The 23,506-nt window shown below is 38.6% G+C and overlaps 1 protein-coding gene across 3 annotated transcripts in view; it reads right to left on the bottom strand.

The window, feature by feature from the left end:
• COL14A1 (collagen type XIV alpha 1 chain) overlaps positions 1-23,506 on the bottom strand; it is a 157,148-nt gene that overhangs the window by 33,014 nt on the left and 100,628 nt on the right. For all 3 annotated transcript variants that reach the window (XM_081116373.1, XM_081116374.1, XM_081116375.1), the window contains exons 35-40: positions 19,816-19,893; positions 17,237-17,323; positions 10,627-10,680; positions 7,002-7,097; positions 5,810-5,863; positions 5,396-5,449 (exon numbers count right to left, since the gene is read on the bottom strand). In XM_081116373.1, the coding sequence (XP_080972499.1) occupies positions 5,396-5,449; positions 5,810-5,863; positions 7,002-7,097; positions 10,627-10,680; positions 17,237-17,323; positions 19,816-19,893 (423 nt within the window). The remainder of the gene's footprint in view (positions 1-5,395; positions 5,450-5,809; positions 5,864-7,001; positions 7,098-10,626; positions 10,681-17,236; positions 17,324-19,815; positions 19,894-23,506) is intronic.

The raw sequence follows: 23,506 nt of genomic DNA, 5'->3' as shown, positions 1-23,506 counted from the left end.
CAAAAATGCTGGGCGAGATATCTTCAGTGATGGGGTCCTGCTTACTAAACATCTTCCTGGAAGACTTTTCTACATTAACAAAATCCCACAGTGATCTTTGTTAACATAATTCCGTGGAACGAAAGTGCACAGGGCTGGAGCTGAGGAGATGGATTATAATCCTGCCTCTCACACTTCTTGGCTGTGTGGCATTGTTCTAATACTCCCACTTCCTAGGCTCCCAATTCTTTGTCTGTAAAATGGGCTAACAGTGCCTAGCATTTGAGGTTATTCTGAGGAATAGAGAACATACATTTGTAAGGCACTGGGATTTTGTCAGTAATGAATGACAGAGGTTGCTGCTGTTTTCACTCCAATAATCTGCCAAGTCCTGATTGCATTTACTATCATCACTTTGGCTGACTGTGAGGATGTTCTCCTGCGGTTTTGTAAAATCCCATCTAGACCCACGGAATAGAAAATCATATCATTTTCTCCACTAGCTTGGTGGTGGTGTCACACTTCCTCTTCTGGAGGAAGACACTCAAGGGGGGGGATTATGAATCCTAGCATTTAACCAAATATTCTTTAGATGGCTCTTTCATCCCTGTTTAACACTTATAATGGGAATTATATCCAGATAGTTGACTCAAGTTCAATTTCGCGAGTCCATTTTAAATCCAGCTGACTTCGATGAAATGAGACATTCATCACAAATATGGCCCTTGTACACATCAAACCCACAGAAAAGGAGTATGTTCCAAGTGTCTTTTCAATATGAAATCCAAGAAAATTAAACACCAACAATAAACGACTTGCTTTTCCTTAAGTCATTTTTTCTTAATAGTTCTTTAAAATCTTTTCAGGCATCCTATATGTGAAGAACGGGCATTAAAAAATATTATCCTGTCCTGACTCATTAGGGCTACATTGAAAAGAGTTAGTACTAATATCAGCGAAAACTGAATTTTTATATAGAAATTCTGTATATGAATGAATCCCCACAACGACTCTGCGGAGTCAAATATTATTTTTTCCTTTTCACAGATGAGGAAAGTGAGAGTTGGAAATATTAAGTAACTGGCTCCGTGTCCTATGGTTAGGGTTCAAACCCAGGTCTGGCTAACAGTCCAAGTCTAGGATATTCACCACTGGGCCATCCTGCTTCTCATAACCTCACAAATTTTGCAGAATTCGTATGTAGAAGGCAGTTTTTTTAAAAAAACACACACAAAAACAGCATTTCATCTTTTATAGATTAGAAAGAAAGACTGTGGTTATGGCAAGCGCCTGGAGATACAGGGAGCAGTAACCTGTGGGAAAGGAAGCAATTTAAATTAAGTTTGCTTGGAATTTGCAAACGAATACCCTCTGTAGCACAGAGAGATTACCATCTTCCATAAACTATATATCTCCTTCTCATTTTTATTTCTTGTCTTTGGGCTTTTTATATAACCGTTAAGAACTGAAAATGAAAATAATTTTTAAAGTTTCTATTGGGGGTGCCTGACAGAGAGCTGGTGGTCTTGGATGTAAGTGAGCCTCAGAACTAGAAAAGAGGCTGCTTTTCTCTTTTCTTTCTCAGCTTTCTCTCGCTTCTTATGCTTAGAATCCATGTCTTGCCTGTTCTTCCCAGTTTCTCTAAGGATCATCAGGATGTCTAGGGTGAAGGCTGAGAAATCCACCCTACAAGAGAGGAGCTAAGGTCACAGGGTGGACCCTGGAATCACAGACACCAAGGAAAGATGAGGCAGGGAAAGAGGGTAGTAGCAAGACTTACAGTGGAAAAGAAATATGAGACGAGAACACTGTGGGTTGGAATGGCCCAGAATGAAAACTGGGTGCCTAACCGTACTCAGCTGTTAACCCTGCATTTGCACTGTTGCTTTATAAAGTGTGGCCCTGCGTTTTGCTCTATTGACTCCACAGCAAGAGGCTGAGACCTGTTCAACGAAGAAGCCCAACTCTGGCTGCACTCGCTCTGTGGCCTCAGGCCCAGGATGGAATATGAGCTGCCTCCTCGAACAAAGATCCCCCTTGGGAAAAGCCAGAATAAGCTAGAAACACTAGAAAACAAGTTCCCTGTTTAAAGGCGAGATGTTTAATCTTCTTTTTATTCTTTGTTAAGCTCTCCCTCCTTCCAGACTAAATTAAGGGGATAACATTGGCACCGGGTCCAGGAAAGAGGTGCTAATCTTTCTCTAAGCTAATGGTAAAAGTGATGGTGCCAGCTTTGGGCTGCGGGTTCTTAACAATCAATACGAGAAGACGAAGATTTAAAGGAAAGAAGAATGTGCAGTAGGGAATCGCCCGCCTCCCCTCCAGCGTGCCTCGCTCACTGACCCCGAGACTCTCTAAGGAGCTAGAAGCACTGACTGGCCAGAATCACACACACTTATTCCAGCCGCCTCCTTCTGTGCCTGCAGTAGGCTTTACTCATTCAAGGTGAGAGGAAATGAAGTCACAGTAACTGCAAGTCACCGAAGAACTTAGAGCAATGAAAAAACAAAATATCTCCGCTTCCCGATTTCCTGGACACTCCAGCTGAACCAGGTAGTTTCCTGGAAGGGGCTTCCCAGGCATTTCAGCAGCAAGTCTCGCCGTGCACCGGGTTTGCTGTCTATTCTGTGCTATGGTGGTGGTTACTATTATTATTATTTTCCAATTGCAGGTCTGCCTTTTAGGATGGCCCAAGGAAGAGCAGGAATAATCCTAAGTGTTTGTCCTCAGTACTCTTTCAACAACCCCCTCTCCTGCCTAACCACAGACACCTGGACACTCCTGCTGCCCCCAAAAGACCCGGCCTTCAATGTCCTGGGTCTGTCCCTACAACCACACAAGCCGGTTCTGGACTTCCTACTTTACAATCCCGCTAAATAACTATCTAATTGTTTTAAACCTTTTACTTTTCTTAAGCCCCGAGATATATTTGACTAAACAGATCAGAGCCACCTAAATAACTTTGTTTTCACCTACCTCTCTTCCTTCTCGACTATCTCTGAGAAAGACCCATTTGGTTTCCTGGCCCAGGGGAAGAGTCATGCCCTTGACACTAGCCCATCCTTCCATCTTCTCCAGGTCTACAAAGTGCCTCCTTTAGATATTTAAAGTCTCTCCTCTTCTGGATCTTTCCCTTCTGGAGGCAGTAATAGACAATGTCTCTTGGTTGAGTATAGTCCCTGGGACATAGTTCGTGCTCAATGAAGATATGTGTTCAATTAATATTTTATTAAATAAGATATTAGGTATTGAAAAATATATACATAATCCTTTCCGCAAGCAGGGCAGTCACATCACATTATTCCAGGGGACACCATTATATTTTGTTCTCTATGAATGGCACCCCCTAGAGTTGTACACTGGAATAGCATTGTCCTCAAATATCTTTTCTGAAACAACTATCCTAGTATTCCCATGATTTTTTTTTAATACAAAGAATGAATATCCTCTGAAAACCAGTTTTAAAAAGCAAGTTCATTCCCGTCTAAGAATTTTTCAAAGTAGGAATTGGACATATCCTGAAAGCTTTCCCTCCAAGTTGAGGGAGAGGGGAAAATAAATCCACATACAGATATCTTATCACTTAATTACAGCTCTAAGACTTTTAATCTTATAAAAGAAAACAGGTCTGGAGGAATAGCAAAATATTTACAAGAAGTCTGTTGGTATATTGGTTTTTTAAAAAAAGAATTCCAAAACCAAGTGATCCCAACACTAATCCAATATGTTTGAATTGGGAGTTCTTTGCCAACACTGAACTCCAGGCATGGATAAATCAAGTCAATTCACTGAACCAAATCAGTAAAATTGCCATTTTCAGAGCTTCAGGAATCACGAAAGAATCTAGGTGGGTAACCACACAGGATCTTAGCCTAAGCCCATTGCCAAAACATATAAATACTTTTAGACACTCCTTCCACATGTACAAGAAACCTACATAAATCTAACTTTCAGAAAATGTCTCCTTTAGATACATTCACCTGGCCATGCTTTGCAGACCGAGTAATTCCATTTGATGGACAGAGACTAAACTGAGTTTTTAAGCAAATGAAAGTTTGGTGGAAAAAGAAAAAAAGAAAAAAACCATGGAAAGAATTTAAGGTCCCACACCTGGCTTCCTATAGAAAAGGCAACCTCCTTATTCTTGAGCGGTACAGGTACCCTGAGCTAAAGGCAGGCCTTGTTTCAACAGAGGAGTCTTTTCACCAACTGCTTTTTAACCTAATGCTAAGTTATACCAAAGACGCCACTGAATGCCCATATGTTGTCCTTCACTGGACTGGATCTAAGTGGCTGCCACTCCATATAATTCAGTCTTGAGAGAAACTGTGGAGCTGCCTACATGTCTAAATCAGTGACAGTTTAGGGAAGACCGGTCTCTCTCTCCCATGATCAATACTCAGACTTCCTATTGCCTTCCCATCAAGCTCAAAATCCTTGGTGTGAAAGAAAATAGATGATTTAAGTAAATAGCTATTTACCTCTCCAGTTTCATTTCTCGAGAATCTCCCCACTCCTAAGTGTATGTGCACATGTGCATCTACACACACACACACACACACACACACACACACACACACACCCTGCACTCTAATCTGCAGCCATACTGAACTATCTGCAATATTGGAAATGCCCACCGTCTGTTCACCCTCACTCCTGTGTATATGCCATGTCTCTGCTTTCTATAGCTTTCCTTCCTCACACACCTCACCAGTTTCTCTCTCTTAGTTGATAATCAGCTTCCTCTGGGAAGCTTTTCCCACCCTCCAAGTCTGGATTAGTTATCTATTCTTTGTGTTCCCATGGGGCTCTATAAATACCCCATCATAGCATTATTATAGCTCCTCCCACTAAGCTACAAAATCTTTGAGGATAAGAACCTCAAACCTGGCTCAGTGAAGGGGTTGACAAAGAAACACTAAATGTCACCCCCTTCCCTCTTCTCACCACCCTTCTAATTTCTTTGACTGCTGTTGGCTTCAACAAGTTGAAAAATAATCGACATACATTAAATAAATGGAGAATACTGCAGATCATCGTATTTAAATTTTGATTCATAGTTCTTGATTTCCTTCAGGTTTGTGCCTTGAGAATTTAAAAAAATTGGAAAATCTACTCAACTAATACACACGATTCAGTGCAAAGTTTATTCAGGTTATGGGAACCTTCAGAAAGAGGTGTTGCTAATTTGGGAAGGTTTGATGGAAGTTCCCAGGTTTTGATGAAAGTCACAGACATAGAAGATGTAAGTGAAGGGAAATAGGTGCAGGATAGATAGACTATAAATAGACAGGAGGGAAAAGAAAAGAAAACCATCTGGTTTGATTGGCTTCTTTGCATAGAAACCTGCCGGAAGCAAAAGGTGACTTGGTGAGGAACCTACTGTGCTGCCAACCAACCTTGGGCCAGTCCTTACCCTCTGGCCTGGGGAGCCATCGCGTCCTGGTGAACCAACGCCTCCTGGGACGCCCTGTGTAGAGCAAGGACAAGATAAGAGTCCAAGCCCCGGAAATGAGTTACCCTCTCCCAGCCTCGCTGAAGTAGATCAAGGCCTCCCACCAAACCTAAGCATAAAGGCGAGGCGACTGACAATTCAGAACCCACAATTTATTCACGAGAAAGGAATGTCCCCCACCAGGGCTCACCTGAGACCGTCAGTACAACCCTTAGGGGGGCATAAGGTAAATGAATGCAGACCAGTCATCTTTAAAATAGGAGCCACTTATCGCCAAGATTCCAGCTGACTTCAGAACTACTGTCTTTCTTTGTCCCCCTTAGTGTAGCTCTAGTCTAGAACTGGGAGCAATAGGCTAAAAAACAGAAATAATACCTGTGGGCCAGGCAGGCCAGTCTCCCCTTTCTCTCCTTTTTCGCCTGGCATTCCCTGGATGTTCAAAAGCACACGGGGTTAGGTTCACATAGTCTGATCCTTAGGCTTTCCTTCTTCTCCACGGACTGTTCCAGTATTTTCAACATGAAATTGCTTTCACGCTAACTTCCAAATACAGCATGTTTCACTTCTCACATACGCTATGCTACTTATGTAAGCATTCCTATTAAGCTGAGCGTTTATATAGCAGAGCAGTTTAAACACAGAGCATACAGTCTGATATGGCTAAGCCCACACAGTAAATATGTGGAGGGGAGTCTTGAACATTTCCATATTGTTTCTAGTTTAGATTTTAAAACCAGTATCCATATAGATTTTTGTTTTGCTTTGGCTAGAAATTTATAAGAATGAAAAGGCAAACACAGAAACTGGCAGGTAGCAAGACCGCAACAAATGCTTATCATTAGCAGCAGTAATTCCACTCGTTGGCATGTCAGTGCTTTCTAAAATGTGAAAATAACTCTGGAAAAGAAAACTTAGCCAGGCAGACGTATCATATGCACAGAAAGACTGCTAAAAATGGCTTCAAAGGATTTGTTTGCTTCAAATATTAATTACAGAGATTGGTTTTTATTTTATAAATCTAGATCTCTATGGTAAGTTTAATGAAAATCAATGAGTGGAATTAAATTTGTTTTCGGTAGTCCAAAGAGCTTTTAAAAAAAAATGAGGCTGTAAAAAGTTCACTGTTTATCACCTAAAACTCATACTTAGTGTACTGCACTTTGATGCTTACTGAGATAAAGATGGTAAGGAAAAGACTTTCATAAATCTTTATCCATAATCACTACAAATACATAATGAATAACTTAAATTTGTATAACATTTGTTAATGGTAAGGATTTAGTCAAACGAGAAAATGGGCAATACCTGTCAGGCCCTGCTTTTATTCTATAGACCAACTGCTCGTGAATATTCTTACTCCCTAGCTGTGTATGTGTTTGTAAAAGACCCCACCATTGAACAAAATTGGCTAGTGAATGTCATTACTTTTATTTCTCAGTTCTCATTTGTAGGAGTCGATAGGGGCTGAGGCTCATTATTAAGGCACAGAAGATAAAAGTTCATTCCTTATAACTCATGGAGAAATGATAATAATAAAAACCTATTCAAATGTTTACACACAACTCACAGGTATTCCTTGAATGGACAGACCGCTTGGTCCTTGGGGTCCAGGGGGACCCTGAGGTCCTGGAGGGCCTGTTTCACCCCGAGGGCCATCTGGTCCCTGTAAGGCAAGAGAGGAAAGTCATCCCAGAGGTAAGTTAGGCCCTCTGGTACCCAGAAGATATTTCTGCCTAGGGCACTTATAATGTATTTCCTTAAATAATTTTTCTTTAGACATAAAATATTCATGGGATAACAAGACACTAAGCCTCAGATGATCCACCTCCCAGGCAAAATGTCATCAGTAAACCAAAAGAGTAAACACACAGGGGCTGCTGCAACTTAATGGGTTTTTTTGCTTCCATAAATAAGAACGCTATGCCAATTAGGTGAGGTACTAGACCTCCCACACTCCATAACAAATCCAAAAGATATAAATGCTTCAAGACCACCCTCCTGGCCTGTAAAGACTGATACCATCCAGCTGAACTGCATTCCCCCCACCTTCACGGCTGTCAGGTCCCCACCGCATGGCCCTTTCCGGGCACTCATCGAAGGCTTTGCGCCCGCCCTCTGCTCCTTCATCGTCATCGTCCAGCCACCACCCTTGCCTCTTCCGTGGTCACTGAATGACCTTCCCTAGCCTCAACATTATTCGATTTCCTTTCTTCCCAGACATTCCTCTCATTTTAGCAACTCTTAATTCTACAGTTTGGAACTTGTTATGGTTTGGCTAAAACTACATACCTCTGTATTCGCAGACCCAGAAAACCTACTTATCCTCAACCTCGTTTCCTTCCCCTTCTCTCATTCTGTGGCTCCAACAAAAGCCAATCTTCCATAAACTAAGACTTCTAGCACCTGGGTATCATCTTAAACATGAGATTGACGAATCCATTACTCAGGACAAACAAAACAGAAGAAAAAGCAAAATGGTGTAAAGTGGGAATAAATAATGAGTGCTGCCTGGAAATTGGTAAGTTTTAGGTGTATGAGGATAACCATGTGGAAACGCCTAGTTATTCGGGGGTCAACAGAACTCTGAGCTGAGGTGGATTTTGGATTAGTTGAAGATGTGTTTATGAAGGAGGTTATTAAGGAGACTGGCGATAGAGTGAAAGAGGGAACTGATGGAGTTAGATGACTATCAGGCAGAGGGAGGGGAAGAGAAGCCTCGGAAAGAAATCGGAAATGTAAAACCCTACGTGTTAGGAAGAAAATGAAAACAGAGAGGTGGAATGGTATGGAAAGGCCAAAAGAAGAGAAAATTTCCAATAGAGAGGTGACAGTCATGTCAAATGCTGTGGAGATCTCAAATAAGGTAAGACTTAAACCACAGTCCATGGATTCGGTACAAGGAGATAACTGGTGACTAACAAGCAATTTTACAGGACTCCTAGAGAACAGAAATCATCTATAGGTTAAAAATGATTTGGGTTGTATATAAGTGGAATTGTACACTGTGTGCTCCTGTGATTTTGCTTTTTTCATGTGGCAGAGTATTTGGAGGTTCACTCACAGCCCGGCATGTTTCAGTAGTATGTTCTTTTTAATTGCTGAGTATATTCCATTGCATAAATAGACAGAAAATTGTTCCTTTACTTGTTGAGAGACATTTGGATTGTTTCCAGTTTTTTTTTAATTGTGGATAAAGATGCTATGAATATTTATATATCCCCCAAAAGAATTGTTTTTGAGGTGAGGATGTAGAAGCACTGAATGAAAACTATTCTTATAAGAAACATTGTATAAGAGAAGGCGAGAGAGGTAGCTAGATTTTTGAAAATATGATAGAGAAGACGTGGAGGAGACTTAAAAATATTATTTAATATTTATAATAGTTTAATAATATATTTGCATATTATTGAGGAATTGGGAATGGAGTAGAAGGGCAGGAAGTAGGTGGTCCCATTTTATTCTATAAAGTATACAATAAAAATGACGAGGAGAGACCAGAGACAGAGCTGTTTTGAGTTTCTAAATTATTATTAACTATTTACTAAAACTGAAATTCAAAGCCACAAAAATAAAAAAAAATACAAATTGGGGCTTTTCATTTGGAAAGTAAAGTTTACCTGCTCCCACACTGTCCACCTTGATGGACATGTGGGCATCCTTTCTCCAGTAAGGCTTTTTCCTAAAACCACTACATACCTGCATCTGTGATTCATCAAAATCATCACACAGAAATAACCACATCAGTAGTGGTCCTAGGGGAACAGATTATTAAAAGAAAGAGGTAAATCTTGAGATCATCAAACACCGATGAATTCCTACCATGTCTTCAGTGAGAATGTTAAACAACAGGGTCATGGTGTTAGAGGTGATGGGAGGAGGGAGCCAGCATCTACAGGAGCACGTGGGCACTGCCCTTGGGTGAAACCAAGCAAGACCCAGTGTATCATTTTCTGAGAAGGAGCTTTCAAACCACTGGCCTTCTTGTAGCAAATAAGAGGTGAAGCCAAGTAAGATATATCATGTCTGTGCCTGAGAAAGTGTGTCACAATCTCAGAAAACAAAACAGAAAAGGAGATATCTTCTGGTCTAAGTTTTGAGTTGGCTAGTGCCTGATAATTATCTTCAGCCTCCTTTCATTTATTACTCCCCCTCACACATTCTGTCCTGCCTTGCTTCACTTGTTTCCAATTTTATAGTAAGAAACCTTGCAACGTTCTCTTCTCCAAGAATAAACACTATGCAAGTTCAATAAGGAACCACATTGAGGCAGTAAGTCAAGCAAGATGGATGGAGGGCAGATCATGTGAAATAACACGGTGAAAAGGAGACAGGGAGTCAAATTATAAAGGGCCTTGAATCCCATGCCAAGGAGGCTGAATTGCATTTTCAAGGCAAACAGCCTATGACTGCAGGTTTTAAGAGTGTGATATGACCCAGTATAACTTTAAAGGAACGAATCTGGGGGAAGATGTGAAAAATCAATCAGAAAATCATGCCCCTGGAGCCAGGAGACTAGTTAGAAGTTTTGCCAAAAGCCAGAGAGAAAATGGTGAAGCCTGAACTCAGTTAGTGGCTGGGCTTCTGCCATCCCTCGCGGTGCTTTCGTGCAAAGTAGGAAAACATGTGCCTTGACATAGCTTTGCATGGCTGGGTCCTCTTGGTTGCCTTTGTACAGTGTACAACCTGAGCAGTGAGAATGGAAAACAGAGTCGTGTCTGATTATGCACAGTGGAGGGATTATGCATCGTGGAAAGAAAGGAGGAGACATTTACAACCTGGGAGGGACTGCTGCCTGATTGTGATTCAGTGTTCCCCCAAACAACTTTGTGGTAGATAAAAGAAAGAAAGAATGGATGAGAGAGAGGACTAATATTTATAAGAGTTTAATAATATATTGTTTGTATATTATTGAGGAATTAGGAACAGAGTAGAAGGGCAGAAAGTAGGTGGTTCCATTTCTGACCCAGAAACCCTTCCTTTCACTAAGTTATTAAATGTTCTTATTGATAAAAGAAAACAAAAAAACCCCACAAGTCCAAGAATAAGGGGAAAGACTTAGGCGCAACTTTGAAAAAAATGTAAGGACCTTTAGATTGCAAAGGGTAGACAGTACTGAACACCAAAATTATTATGGCTTGTTAGGAGAGAGGAAGGAGAGAGAGGTATTGAGATACTGAGATTGAGAACGTTACCTTTGGACCCTGCTCTCCTCGTTGGCCTTTCGGTCCTCTGAGTCCTGGACCACCCTGGCAAACAGAAGTTAAGTATTAGCAAAAAGACACATCTTAAAGCTGTCTGTTTCATCCATTTTCCTTAATAATATGGATTATGTAATTTTTATTTTGTATCAAGGCCAACACAATGTGTAATGATATATGTTCAACAGGATCCTTAACTAGAAATTTGTCATGCAGACCCAACTTCCCTGCTAATCATTTCATAGTTTGAGCCAACTTTCTATGCCAAATCTTTTAATTTTTTAAAATTTATCTTTATTGTCAAAAGTATTACAGATGTCCCTTTTTTAAACTATAGGATTTTTTAAAATTTAGTGATATAAAACTACTACTATTAATGGATGCAAATAATAAAATATACCACTAACCTAAAATTGTATGTCTTATACCACAACTTTGAGATTACCTTATTTAGTAGCATTTTTCTTTATATGGTACATGTCAACACATAATATATATGTATTCTTTGCAAACATATATTCCTTGTATATATGTATGTAAATATATGTGTGCATAATAACCTTTGAATATTTTTAATTGACTATTTCACTTAAATCAATTTTAAAATCAAATATTGTAGCACTACAGTGAATGGAAAAAAGTATTACTTGCCCGGCCGGGCGTGGCTCAGCGGTTGAGCGTCAACCTAGGGTCCAGGCGATTGGGGTTTGATTCCCGGTCAGGGCACATGCCCGGGTTGCCGGCTCAATCAATGACTCTCTCATCATTGATGTTTCTCTCTCTCTCCCTCTCCCTTCCTCTCTCTGAAATCAATAAAAATATATTAAAAAAAAAAAAGTATTACTTGCTAAGAATAGAAGGTGACCTTAAAGATAAACTTTAAGTAATGTTATTTGGTTAAGCTAGATTTTGTTTCTATTGAAATTTCTGAGTTGAAAGTTTGCTCTTGATAAAAAGGAATAGGCCTGGGGAGGGGGCCGCAGCAGGGTGGAAGGGGTCGGGGGGGGGGAGGGACATCTGTAATACTTTCAACAATAAAGATAAGTTTTGAAAAAAGGAATAATAAGTACTAGAATGGTCATATTGGCACCAAACTGAGAATATCACTTTCACCTGAACAGAAGGATTAAAAGACCATTGAAAATGCAGTATCTTTCTCACTATGTGATTCCAATTTATTTTCTGATATGTCCATGACTACTGAAAATCAGGCGGGTACCATCGTCTTACATCACTTGGAAAAGACTAGAAGAGATGATCTTTAAGGTTTCTTCCAGCTTCCTTTTTAACCACTTTAGTTCGCTCCCCTTCCCAATATCAGTTGATTGCTTACCTTCCAGACTTTTAAATATAATTATATAATTCATTTTATGCACATGTATATATCTATCTTTATAGATTATTACCTATAGTATTTTTGTGGTATTATTTGATGTATATAGATTGCATACATGACCTCAAACTTTTTGAGTTTTTTAACTTAATGTTTTAGAGATTTTTCCATAATATAACAGTTGGATCTAACTTATTCTTGGTGAGTTGCATAGTTGTCCAAAACCACGGATGGATACATAATAGTTTAACCATTCTTCCACTATTGGAAATATAGGAGGTTCCCCCACAATTTTTTGCTGTTTAAACATAATGCAATTAATAACCTTAAAATCCTTTAAATATACACATTAATATTTAAGTTAAAATGTTAACATTTAAGGTAGCAACAATTAGAACTATAAATGAAAGTTAACATCTGCAAATACATTCTCAAATTGTGCTCCTAAAAAGCTATGCCATCTAATAAGAGTTTAAGAGGACCCCTATTTCACTAACCCTTCGTATTTGATGTCAAACTACAATTTACCAACCTGATTGGTAAAAGTAATACCTTATTCTTATTTTAATTTTATTTCTCTTAAAGCTACTATGATTGAGCATCTTTTCATGTTTGTCCATTTTATCTCAATGCATATATATATATAGAGAGAGAGTGAGTTTTCTATTGGGTTGCATGCCTTTTTCTCTTTAATGTGCAGATATTCTTTATAATTTGGACATCTTTAACTGTTCTAGATGATGCAAATATTTTCCTGCAGTGTGGATGACATTGTTGGTTGGCTACCAAAGAGTCTTTCCCCGACTTCTTTCCATTTTATTTCTTCTACTATAAAAGGCTAAAAAAGACAGAGATTTACTTTCCCAGCTTCCTCTGCAACTAGAAATGGGCATGTTAGCCAGTTTCAGCCCATTTGATCAAAAAGCAACAAGCCAAAGAAAAGCAAACTGGAAAACTGGAACAATCTGGGTCCTTAATGCAGTTGGTGAGCAGCCTCTAAATCTTTTGCGGAGCAAACAACAAATGTCCTAATGGGTTTCACCACTGTGTTAGTCAAATTTTCTGTTTCTTGCAGCAAGCCCAATGCATCCCAAGTAATATACCTTGTCTGGCCAACTCTTTAATTTTGTTTACACACCTTAAAGGATTGTGACTAGTTGCCTCACAGGCATTCATGCCAGAGGCACCATGTCTAAAAGCCAGGGATCATTTTACATTTCTAAACTTATTTTCCATCTTAACCCTGACCCTCATCACTAAGCACATGACAAGAATTCAACAAATATTTGCGGATATAAAATTCCATCTTTTAATAAAGGATTGGTCCAGGCAAAGAGAATATGGTGCTTTTGCCCATGTCTCCCTACAGCTCTTTATAGTTTTACTGGCACATAATACTACTGTATAAATTCTTGAGAAGATAATCACAACTATGTTAACCATTGGACAGGGTTTATTACATACTGTTTGGGATACTATTTCTTAAATAGTTTATGATGCTTTAAATATTTAAAAATTTCAATAGCCTTTCTCCATTTTACATGTTTTGGTGTGTTTTTTCTCAACAAGTCAGAGCTCAACCCTTTTGTTTTACTTCTCTGCTGCTTCCCTCTCATTACAAAGTTGGACTCTTAGGTCATATGTAAATATTTTATAACTTGTTCCAGCAGTATTGCAAATGAAAAACTTGAAAAGCCTCCAGCTAAAAAAAGCTTATTGATGCCGTTTAAAATAAAATAAACATTATTGTAATTAAGAACTGAGTCTTTAAGTACCGAGAGTGGAGAAGAAACCAAAAAAACCAGAGCAGCAGGCATGTGGGCTGAAACTGCCCTGGAGAGAGATTGGGAAGATGGTTGAGGTTGACTGCAAAGCTTGGATTTAATAGCCCCCGCAAGGCAATTAAATATGAACTTGGGTCTATGCTAGGTGGGGGGAGGTAGGATATGAAACGTTCATTAAAGTTGAAGAGCTTGAAAGGCTGCGCTCCAAATGAGCTAGGAGAGAAAATAGCCCCCTAGCAGGTGGGTGACCACGACGCTGTTTTCCCTCTAGCTGTGCGAGGGGCAGGCACTATCTCACTTCCGAGCTGTGTTACCCAGGAGCTGATTCTTCGACAATCTAGGGACTAGAATCCACACTGCTTGTGAGGATCAAACGAAACTCCAAGGTTAAACCTGAGGCGGTTTTCAGTTGGTTGTGTACTCAGGAGCTGGGCAGAAGCAGGCACAGATGATCTCTCGAGGAACACGTGTGAAACATAGGCTCAAAGTAGGGTAGAAATCTTGGTTCTTTTTACTTTGTCAAGTTAAATATGCCTATTAAAGGTTCTAGGTAAGCTATTAAAAGAACAGGTAGAGAGAGTATAATCTCTAAATTAGTGAAGGGGAAAGGAAAGAATGGGAATAAAAGCAAAAAGCGAAAAATTGCAAATAAATAAATAAAACCTCAATCAACCAAGAAAGCCACACACACACACACTAAAGGACAACTAGAAGACAAAAATTACGGTGATGGATACAGGAATATAAACCCAAACAGGTCAGCACAAACAATACATTGGACTAAACTCTAAAAAGAAAGATTGTAAAACCAGATAAAAACAAAATCCAGGCATATGCTATTTAAGGAGACACGTGTAAAATATAAAGACACAAAAAGGTTAAAACAAAAAGAATGAAGAAAATATATATCAGAAAAATAATACAAAAGAGAAATGCTGACATAGCAAGTCACTGAGAAGACAGTTATTCTAATTTTTTTGCATATTACTACACAATATCAGGATATATAATGGAGAATTACAAACAGATTTTGACAATTTGACAATTAGAGTGGAAGATTTTAAATATCCATCTCATAATGAAAGATTAAAAAAATGCAGATAAAGAAGATTCTAACAACGCAATTTACAATTTCACTTACTGGACTTCATATCTAAAATTCCGAACTTCACAATTAGGGAGCACATTCTTCCAAAACCTACATGGAAATCTATAAAAGTTGACAGAAGGCCCCAAAGCGCATATCAAACAATCAACAAATATCAAAGAATTGGTACTCTACAGACTATCTTCCATGATAAAGTATAATAAAATTAATAATGTCAAGAAGAAAAAGATAAAAACTGCACACATAATTGAAAATTTAAAAAGGCTCTTCTATGTAAATCAAGGCTAAAAGAAGTGATAAATAAAAATATGAAAGATGATCGCTCAAAGAAATATTAAATTTCACTACTTTAAAATTCAAATTTCTAGGCAATATAAATTCCTGTAAACAACAACAAACAATCCAGGGACCAGGAAAAGATATCTGCAAACCATATTGTTAATAAAGGGTTAGTGTTCAGAATACATAACACCACTTACAAATCAATGAGGAAAAAAGTCTGTATAACAAAGACACAGCAAAGTTTATAAACAGGAATTTACAAAGAAGAAAATCTAAATGGCTAAGAGACAAAGGAAAAACTGCTCCATCTCACTAGCAGGGAGGGATAGTCCTCTTTAAAATAACAATGACACAGCGTTTTACAGTCATCAAATAAAGGAGGGAGCTCACATTTGGCAACATCAGAGGGTCTTGGTGAAATGGGAACTGACTCTCATACAGATTTTGAGGAAGAAGATATCGGGACAGTCACCTAGAGGAGCAACTTGGGGTTTCTTCATGAAGTTGAGGATGCACCTTCCTTAATCTCCAACAAATCTAAGTGCTATTACAAGAGCGCTCATTCATGTTTGCAAAGAGACATACAAAGAATGTTCACTGTAATAATATTGTCATAGGGAAACAGTCCACAGTAATGGGTCAATAAACTGTAGTTTATATAACGGAATTCCTTGCAGCTGGTACAACAAATAAACCAAACAATGTGTGTTAGCCTTGATCAAGTTCAAAGACATACTTTTGGGGTAAAAAAAAAAAAGCAATCTGCACACAGTTGAAAACAAATCTTTTTTTTCAATTCCCAGATTAAACTAAAGACAACTCTGTACATTTGATTAAAGTTTTATAATGCACAGAATCCTTACATACATATTATCTTGGATATTCCTCCCAGAACCAGTTAAAGAAGTGGGTGCTATTTTCTATATAAGAAAATGGAGGTTCACACTAGAGTTCAATGACTGGCCTAATCTTATGATTTAAACGTAATGCTTTTACCATTACTCCACATTTGCTTCTTGGGGGTAAAGGAACTTTTTTTAAAAAGTGTTTGGATTCCGCATCCATAGCTCGAAGGAATGTTCTATGTGCCAAAGATAAAGGAGAAATTGCTGGGATATATTTCAGATGCATTCAGCAGGTTCTCTTCCTTTTTGCCCAGTTCAGGAAACACGGTCCACAAATAAAGGAAAATTAGGTTGGTGACGGTGCCAACCTGGGGTGAAATTTCCCGCTGCCAGGCAGCTGTAGGCGTGGGTTACCTACTGCGGACATGTCAACTGGGCCGGGCTGCCTCTGGGAAGCCAACGTACAGAGACTGATGGGTATCAGAATATTCCTCCTGCAAGGTCTGGGTTTCTGTACCTGCTAATGCACCTTCTCTTTGTTTTCTTTGCCGTCTGCCCTGATATAATTGCCATTTCCTAACCAACACCAACTATAGCATACTTATCTCAAAGAAATATGGATAACCCAGTTTAGCATGTTAGACATAGAATGAACACTTAAACATACCACAAAAGATCTATCATGGCAAATGCGAAGACCCAAATAGTGAAATTTTATACACTATATATTTTACAAAAATATGTTTTCTTTTTCTTTCCTCCCGCCTCCCCCTCCTTCTCCCTCTCCTCTCTCTCTTTTTCTATCTCTCCCCTTCTCTGTAGAAAGTTCAAGTCATGCTCAGATGAGCTTCTTTTCCTGATAAATTCAGAACCTTCCTTCACATATAAATTTTGATAACAGAATGGGCAAGAAGAGGGCATGCAAATAGTACAAGTAGAGGGCCGATACTTGAAACATTCACACTGAGAATAAACCACAGGAGATTCAAGGGCAGATTTTGAATGTACAGCATTATGAGAGGTTGTCTTGCACAGTGATCAAGAGCATTATCTCTAGGAGTCAAGGAGACCTGGATTTGAAGAGCAGCTCCTCCAAGCTGCGTTCTTTAGGCAAGTTATTTAACATCTCTGTGTTTCTGTTTGCTCATGGGATTAACTGTTTAGCTCAATGGACAGCACATATTAGACACACAACAAGTGATAGCTATAAATATTATTAAAGAACATTTAAGCCCAACTAGGTGAGACTTACTGGTGGGCCTGCTGGTCCCAGAGTCCCTTTACTGGTTTCAGAACAGGAGCAAGAATGTGGAAGGTCTGGGCAAGTCTCCTCATCCCTCTGAGAAGAAAAAAAACCAGCATAGCTGTTAGCAAGATATTCTATACAAATCATTTTGTGAACTCTAAGAAAAAACTTTGACTTAAGACACTTTAAAGTGAGCATTAGTCTAGGAAGACAGAAATATTTTCTCCTGACCACAAAAATATTTTCTTCAAAGAAAAATGAATGGGTGTCTAGTGAGTCATTGACAATCATCATTATTAAAAGACACTGTTAAAAACCAGTTTGGGAATCCAGGGGAAGAAGGAAAGGCAGAAGTGGGTGTGAGAAAATAGCCCCCAAAGCAGCTTCCTACTTAATTCAGCTGGAGTAGTAGTAGTACTCTAAGAACTAAAGGTCTTGCAAACTTTCTTTTTGTTACAACATATTTTTCATTTGAAAGAATAAAAGAAAACTTGTTGGAATAGTTAACCAAAACAACCGCATCTGTACTAACAAACAAAACAAAATAAAAACAGTACTTAAACACATCATCAATTCCCTGTAACAATTTTAACTACTGCTCGCATTCTGCGGCTGAAAATTTTTAAAAAAATCACGGCATCAACCTAAAGCTTTGAGATAGGAGGTCATATTTCTTCTCTTGGAAAACTTTGTTGCCATGTCACATTGCAAGGGACATTATGAATGTCAGGCTAAATATATCTGAATGAGTTCCTGGAGTGTAGAAAAGATGGAGCAACCTGCAAATAGTGACTGAATAATTTGTGAGTATCCATTTGGAAAGGCAGCCAAAAAGAAGCCTACACCGGGATAAGCAGCTGTACAGCTTCATGGGGTCCATCAGTCCCTTCGGAGGGAGAGAAAACTTCATTATTTAGGACTCTGGGGAAAAGCAAAGTTAGAGCTGAAGAGAGCGCAGATGATAATTAAATAAATGATCAAGTTGAAAGTAATCTCAGGCACTGAAATTTAATCTCAGGCGCTGAAATACAACAAAATCCCCAAAATATTGAGCAAAGGACCGGTGTGTGCTGTATATACGTTTCCCTAATGTTGGTCAATAGTCAAAGCTTTCAGCTCATTACAGGAAAGCCCCCTGCTAACACATCTGGCCAGCTTGAGTATCCTCAAAGATTCCCCAAATAAGGCTAACAGCAGGTCCCCTGTGACCAGAGACTCAGTAATGGTTTTGTCATTGCTGTTGACTGCCTCCATCCGTGTCTTCCTACCATGGAATGAAAGGAAAAGTTCTGAGAAGGCCTGGGTCCTTCCTAGGAGAAGTGGTGATCACATTTTGCTTGACACCATAGGATTCAGAGCATTTGCTCTTCCAATTTCCAATCTACCTGCGCTTATGTAAGACATCACAGTGTCTCCGGTTTAAGTCCACCCCAGAATCTACTTAGAAACTTAAAATTTTGATAAAGGAAGCGTAAGTTATTTCCTTCTCAAACAGAGTTGGCATGAATGTACTGCCTGTAAGAGATAATGTTATAAGTTGTAAGATCTTAAGAAGGCAAATCGCTCAGACTTCATGATGGCTTCACCACGCCCATTTCTCCACATTTAAATATATGAAGACATGACTACTGTCCAACCACGACAGTGTCATCCAGTTCAGCTCAGGATCTAAGGACTTTAAGATATGAGTCTACTTTTACATATACAGGTATACCCTTGTGAATTATACACGGCATTAATAATGAGAAAAAGTTTGTTTTTTCTAGTACCATCACATAAGTTATATAGCTTACGGCTAAAATTCCAAAACTGTGTACCAAGGAGGCCCGGGGTACCGTAATAAGCTCACGGGGGCACTGTGAACATTTTACAAACTCAAGAGAAACAGCAATATCAGTCACCCATTGGACTCTGTGTGAACAACTATCTCAAAGTATTTCACAGTTTCAACAATAGATTTTGAACTACTTTTGTTTTACATAATTGTAAATCTGGTTTTTCAGCAATTGCTCTGATGAAAAGCAAGTACCATGAAAAAAATCAGTATGGAAAAACAAAGTGAGGGTGGAGATATCCAATCAGATTCCAAGATACCAGAAACTGTACACTCCCAATAGGCACACCCATCCCAGTGAGTAAGTAATTGTGGCTACTTATGAGTAACATAAGTCTATCACTTTTTTCTTTCAATTTTTTCATATGGCTACTGAGTTATTAGGACATACACACTTAGTAAGATGTTTGGACCTAATTATTTCAGAAATGGAACTGTTAGGTATTTCTCTTGGCTTAGGGATGCCATAAAGTATTCCAACGCTAAAGATTTCATGAACCAGGAAATCTGAGACTGTCTGGGCTGTGTAAATGGCAACCCCAAAGCTGTGAAGACCCACCATGTATGGCAATATGTCCTGCTAATTTCAGACACACCTCCTTCTAATATCTTTTTCATTTCCTTTGCCATCACGGTGAATGACCTCTGATATGAGTTTTGCAAAACAGTGTTTCATTTTCAGAGAAAATCTGACATAACTTTGGGAAAGTTTAATGAAGAGCGAACCAAATAATGAAGGAAGGTTTCTTACCAGGCCTGGTAGTTCACAGCATTTGTCTCTATTGGCCCAGGATGTGGAACAAACAATATCAAACATCTGTAACTGGAACTGCAATTTAAAGTGAGATTGTCATTCGATGAAAGATAGATACTTTGTTTATAGCTATGATGACTCCATACTACATATCAATGATAGAACACCAAGCCATTGATAACACAACATTACTGAAAATAAGTTAAAAAGTCATTCCAACAATATCAAATAATTAGCTGCTCAAAGACATAATGGCCTAAGATTTTGTCTGTAGTTACTCCATCTACCATCCAAACTCCCTTATTTATCACAACTTCCCGTCCCATCTCCACCTGAAGAATCTTAGTGTCTCTGCTGAAGCCTTCCCAGTACTGCCCATCACAGTGACTCCAAGTGCGTCTGTAATCCTGCAGCACTGCACAGGTCTCTTTCATAGCATATCTGCCACCACAAATACAATTATTTATATTATCTCCTCCTTAGACTGGGAGCTCTTCAAAGGACAGAGGACCAGTTATTCATCTTTATGTCCTCTATCACAATATATAGCACGTAGTAGGTATTCAGTGAAGGCTTGTTGAATTAATTCCGACTTTCATCATTCAGGCATACACTCAGAAAATTTCTCTTAGTAGTACATAAGCTAGATACTGTGTAGACCTTTAGGATGCAAAAATGAACAAAACCACGGTATAAAGTATTCTGACCTCAATGAATTTCCAGGGAGTGAGAAGCAGGCACATAAACACTGTTTTCAACATGGTAAGTGTCATGACAGTCACATATGGTATTGTGAGAACATGGGCTAAGTGTCTTTTTATTTAAGCCATGGATCATGCCATAAATATTTAGACAGTCTTGTTCTATTCGTGTATGTTGGCAACAGCACAAATGTGTGTTGAAATATACAGAAACAAAGTTAGAATATCATTAGGGGCTAACACTAATGTCATGACCCAACCACTTCGAATATTATATTTCTCCCTACATTATTTTCACATATTAAAAGTGTCATCAGTTACAGAGCTGGGAGAAGGTAAAGTTCTTTTTATTATAAATCTTCAACCTTCTTTCAGCAAATGGTGTTTTTAGCAAGAGTTGGAAACTCCTGGTCCCTCATTTTCCCCCAAGCAATACTATTTCTCCCTGTCAATACTATTTCACCCCGGGATGAAAATGAGAATGCCCAATAGATAGGACTACTGAAATAGGTTGGCAACAATGCACACAGTATCACAGAAGAGCCTGTCCTATCTGATAGTAAAGAGAACAAATCAGGCTTTCTCTCAGTATGCCCAAGAAAAACTGTGTCTTGCTGCAAACATTCTTCCCCAAGTGAGTTTTGCAAAATTAATGACATAGCCCTTTAATTTTGAAAGCAGATCCGTGAATCAAGGCATCATGTTTTCTTGCGTCTATATACAAAAACTGTGCTGTTTGAAGAAATATGTGTGTGGCTCACTGATCTTTTTTTTTCACACTAATTTTTTCTATTTTTTACCAAAGGGTCTCTGTAGGGCAACCATACAACAAAATTATGATCATTAAAAAATTAGGTTTTTAAAATTAGAACATTTTTAAAGAACATGGCTGTTGATTTTCGTGAACAAGAACAGTAAAGATACTTCAAGAAACATAGTGGTTAGGAGGCTAGGGAGATGGACTATCTGAGTGTGATTCTTAAATCCTTCCCTCACAAGCTAATTCATTTTGAACAAATTATTTAATGTCTTGGAGTCTCAAGTTTTTTTATCTCTAAAATTAATATAATAATAGTAGCTACTGAATAATAGCTATTCATTAGTATAATAATAGTAGTCATAACAATAAAATGAGTTAATACAGGGAATTATGTAGAACAGTGCCTGGAATACAGTTATTATAAGTAATAAATATTTTAATGTCATATGTACAGCCCTTGCATAATGTAATTCTTCATGGCACAGGAGTATATAATACGAAGGCCAAAAGTATACAACCAAAATGAAAGTGATACAGTATTGAGGGCAGAAATATCATGGTAGTTTGTTTCCAAAATAATCACATCTATTTAATGTTCTGAGTAAAAACTTAGCAAATAAAGTAACAACAGCAGCGAACATTTAGTGAAAACCTACTATGTACCAGGCACAATCCTAAGGACTGTGCCTACATCACTGAATCCTCGGATCGCCACTAAGAGGCATAATATAATTATGTACGAGCAACCCGATTCCATAGATTAATCCCTGGGGTAAAAAAGCCTAAGCAATTTAAGCGCATGCTGAAAGCTGAGTTCTGATTGGGATGTGAACAGCCTACCTCATTTTCATATGGTTCATTTTGCAGTGAATAAATTTTTGGTCTAATATTTAAAATACACATTCCCGAGCCTAATGTCACAATGCCATTTGTCTGGGGACATTTATTAAATGGGCCCCATTATGACAGCATTAGATAGAATCAGCTAAATCTGTAAGTCATTCATCCATTAAGAAATTTTCCATTTCTGAACAGAGCTCTCAGTGTAAAACCATTTTGGTGACTGAGAAGATTTATATAAAGCAAAGGCCTTTCACCAGCCCCAAGTTGGCACCAGGCTTTGTGGAAGTTTTTCAAATAAACATTCACCATCTATCACCTGTAACAGTATAATGTCTGCATATACACCTTTGGGTAAACTTCTACCCTCCCGAGTGATTGGAATTCTTATGAGCTCGCTTTATTTATTCACCAGGTCGAGAGCCTACTAAGTGCGGAATGAAATCAATACTGTCACTGGAGGAATGTTTGTGGGCTGTCTTCTTTTTCTGTTTAGATGAAGTCAGCAGCCTTTTTTGTGTGTGAGCACAAGAAATTTATTCATAATTGTTTTGCGTTCATAATACTTTAGATTCCTCAGCCTTTACTTAGGGACCTCTTTTCCAAGGCACAATTCTGGATATTGATTAAAAGAACCGTCTGGCTTTTATTCCAAAAGCAATGACACACATATTTGTACCAATTATGTAGGAAACAGTACAGAAATGGTATATCGAGAGATCTCATATCCGAGTGCCTTTAAATGCAAGACAATACAGTTAAACATAAATCATACTTCAAGCAACTAATGCCAAGGCCGCCCCTTTTTAATTCTGCAGCTTTCTCCCTTTTTAACTAACTGAACGTTATAGAAAAATGTATCTGTGCAAAAAAGGAGAAATATGCAGAACCTCCCACTTTTACTTTTTATAATCTCTTTCAAGAGGATACTGAGCTGATTACGAATGCTCGTTTTCCGTTATTGGACATTTCTGTCTGGGTGCAGCACAGAAGGCAAGTCCTTTGGGGTCAAATGTTAACATGAAAATTAGATTAAAATCTTTCCCCGCAGTTGTCACTGTGATCTGCGAAGGGAGATCAACACGCACCCCCAGCTCCACTTTCCACTCAGTACCAGACTTTACCCTTCTTTTCTGGCAACACATAACTAAGCTCATAATCTGAAGTCAAGCTGTACCTGAACTCCTACTAATACTTAGCGAGCTGGACATTACACAAAAATACTGGGAAAGGTATACTGGGGACCTAACACATCTTCTGCCTTGATTTGGTGTTCAACTTCTACTGACTCTGTTTCAAAACTAGGATTTATTAGGCATATACCATTTGTGAGCTATTTAACATACTGTTTTAACTTGTTTTTGTTTTACTGAATTTAAGGAAAACC

The sequence above is a fragment of the Miniopterus schreibersii genome (genome assembly GCF_964146895.1).
Source record: "Miniopterus schreibersii genome assembly, chromosome: 17".
In the NCBI taxonomy this organism is placed as follows: domain Eukaryota; kingdom Metazoa; phylum Chordata; class Mammalia; order Chiroptera; family Miniopteridae; genus Miniopterus; species Miniopterus schreibersii.
Note: the sequence above shows the minus strand (reverse complement) of the source record. Positions and strands in the feature narration are given on the sequence as shown.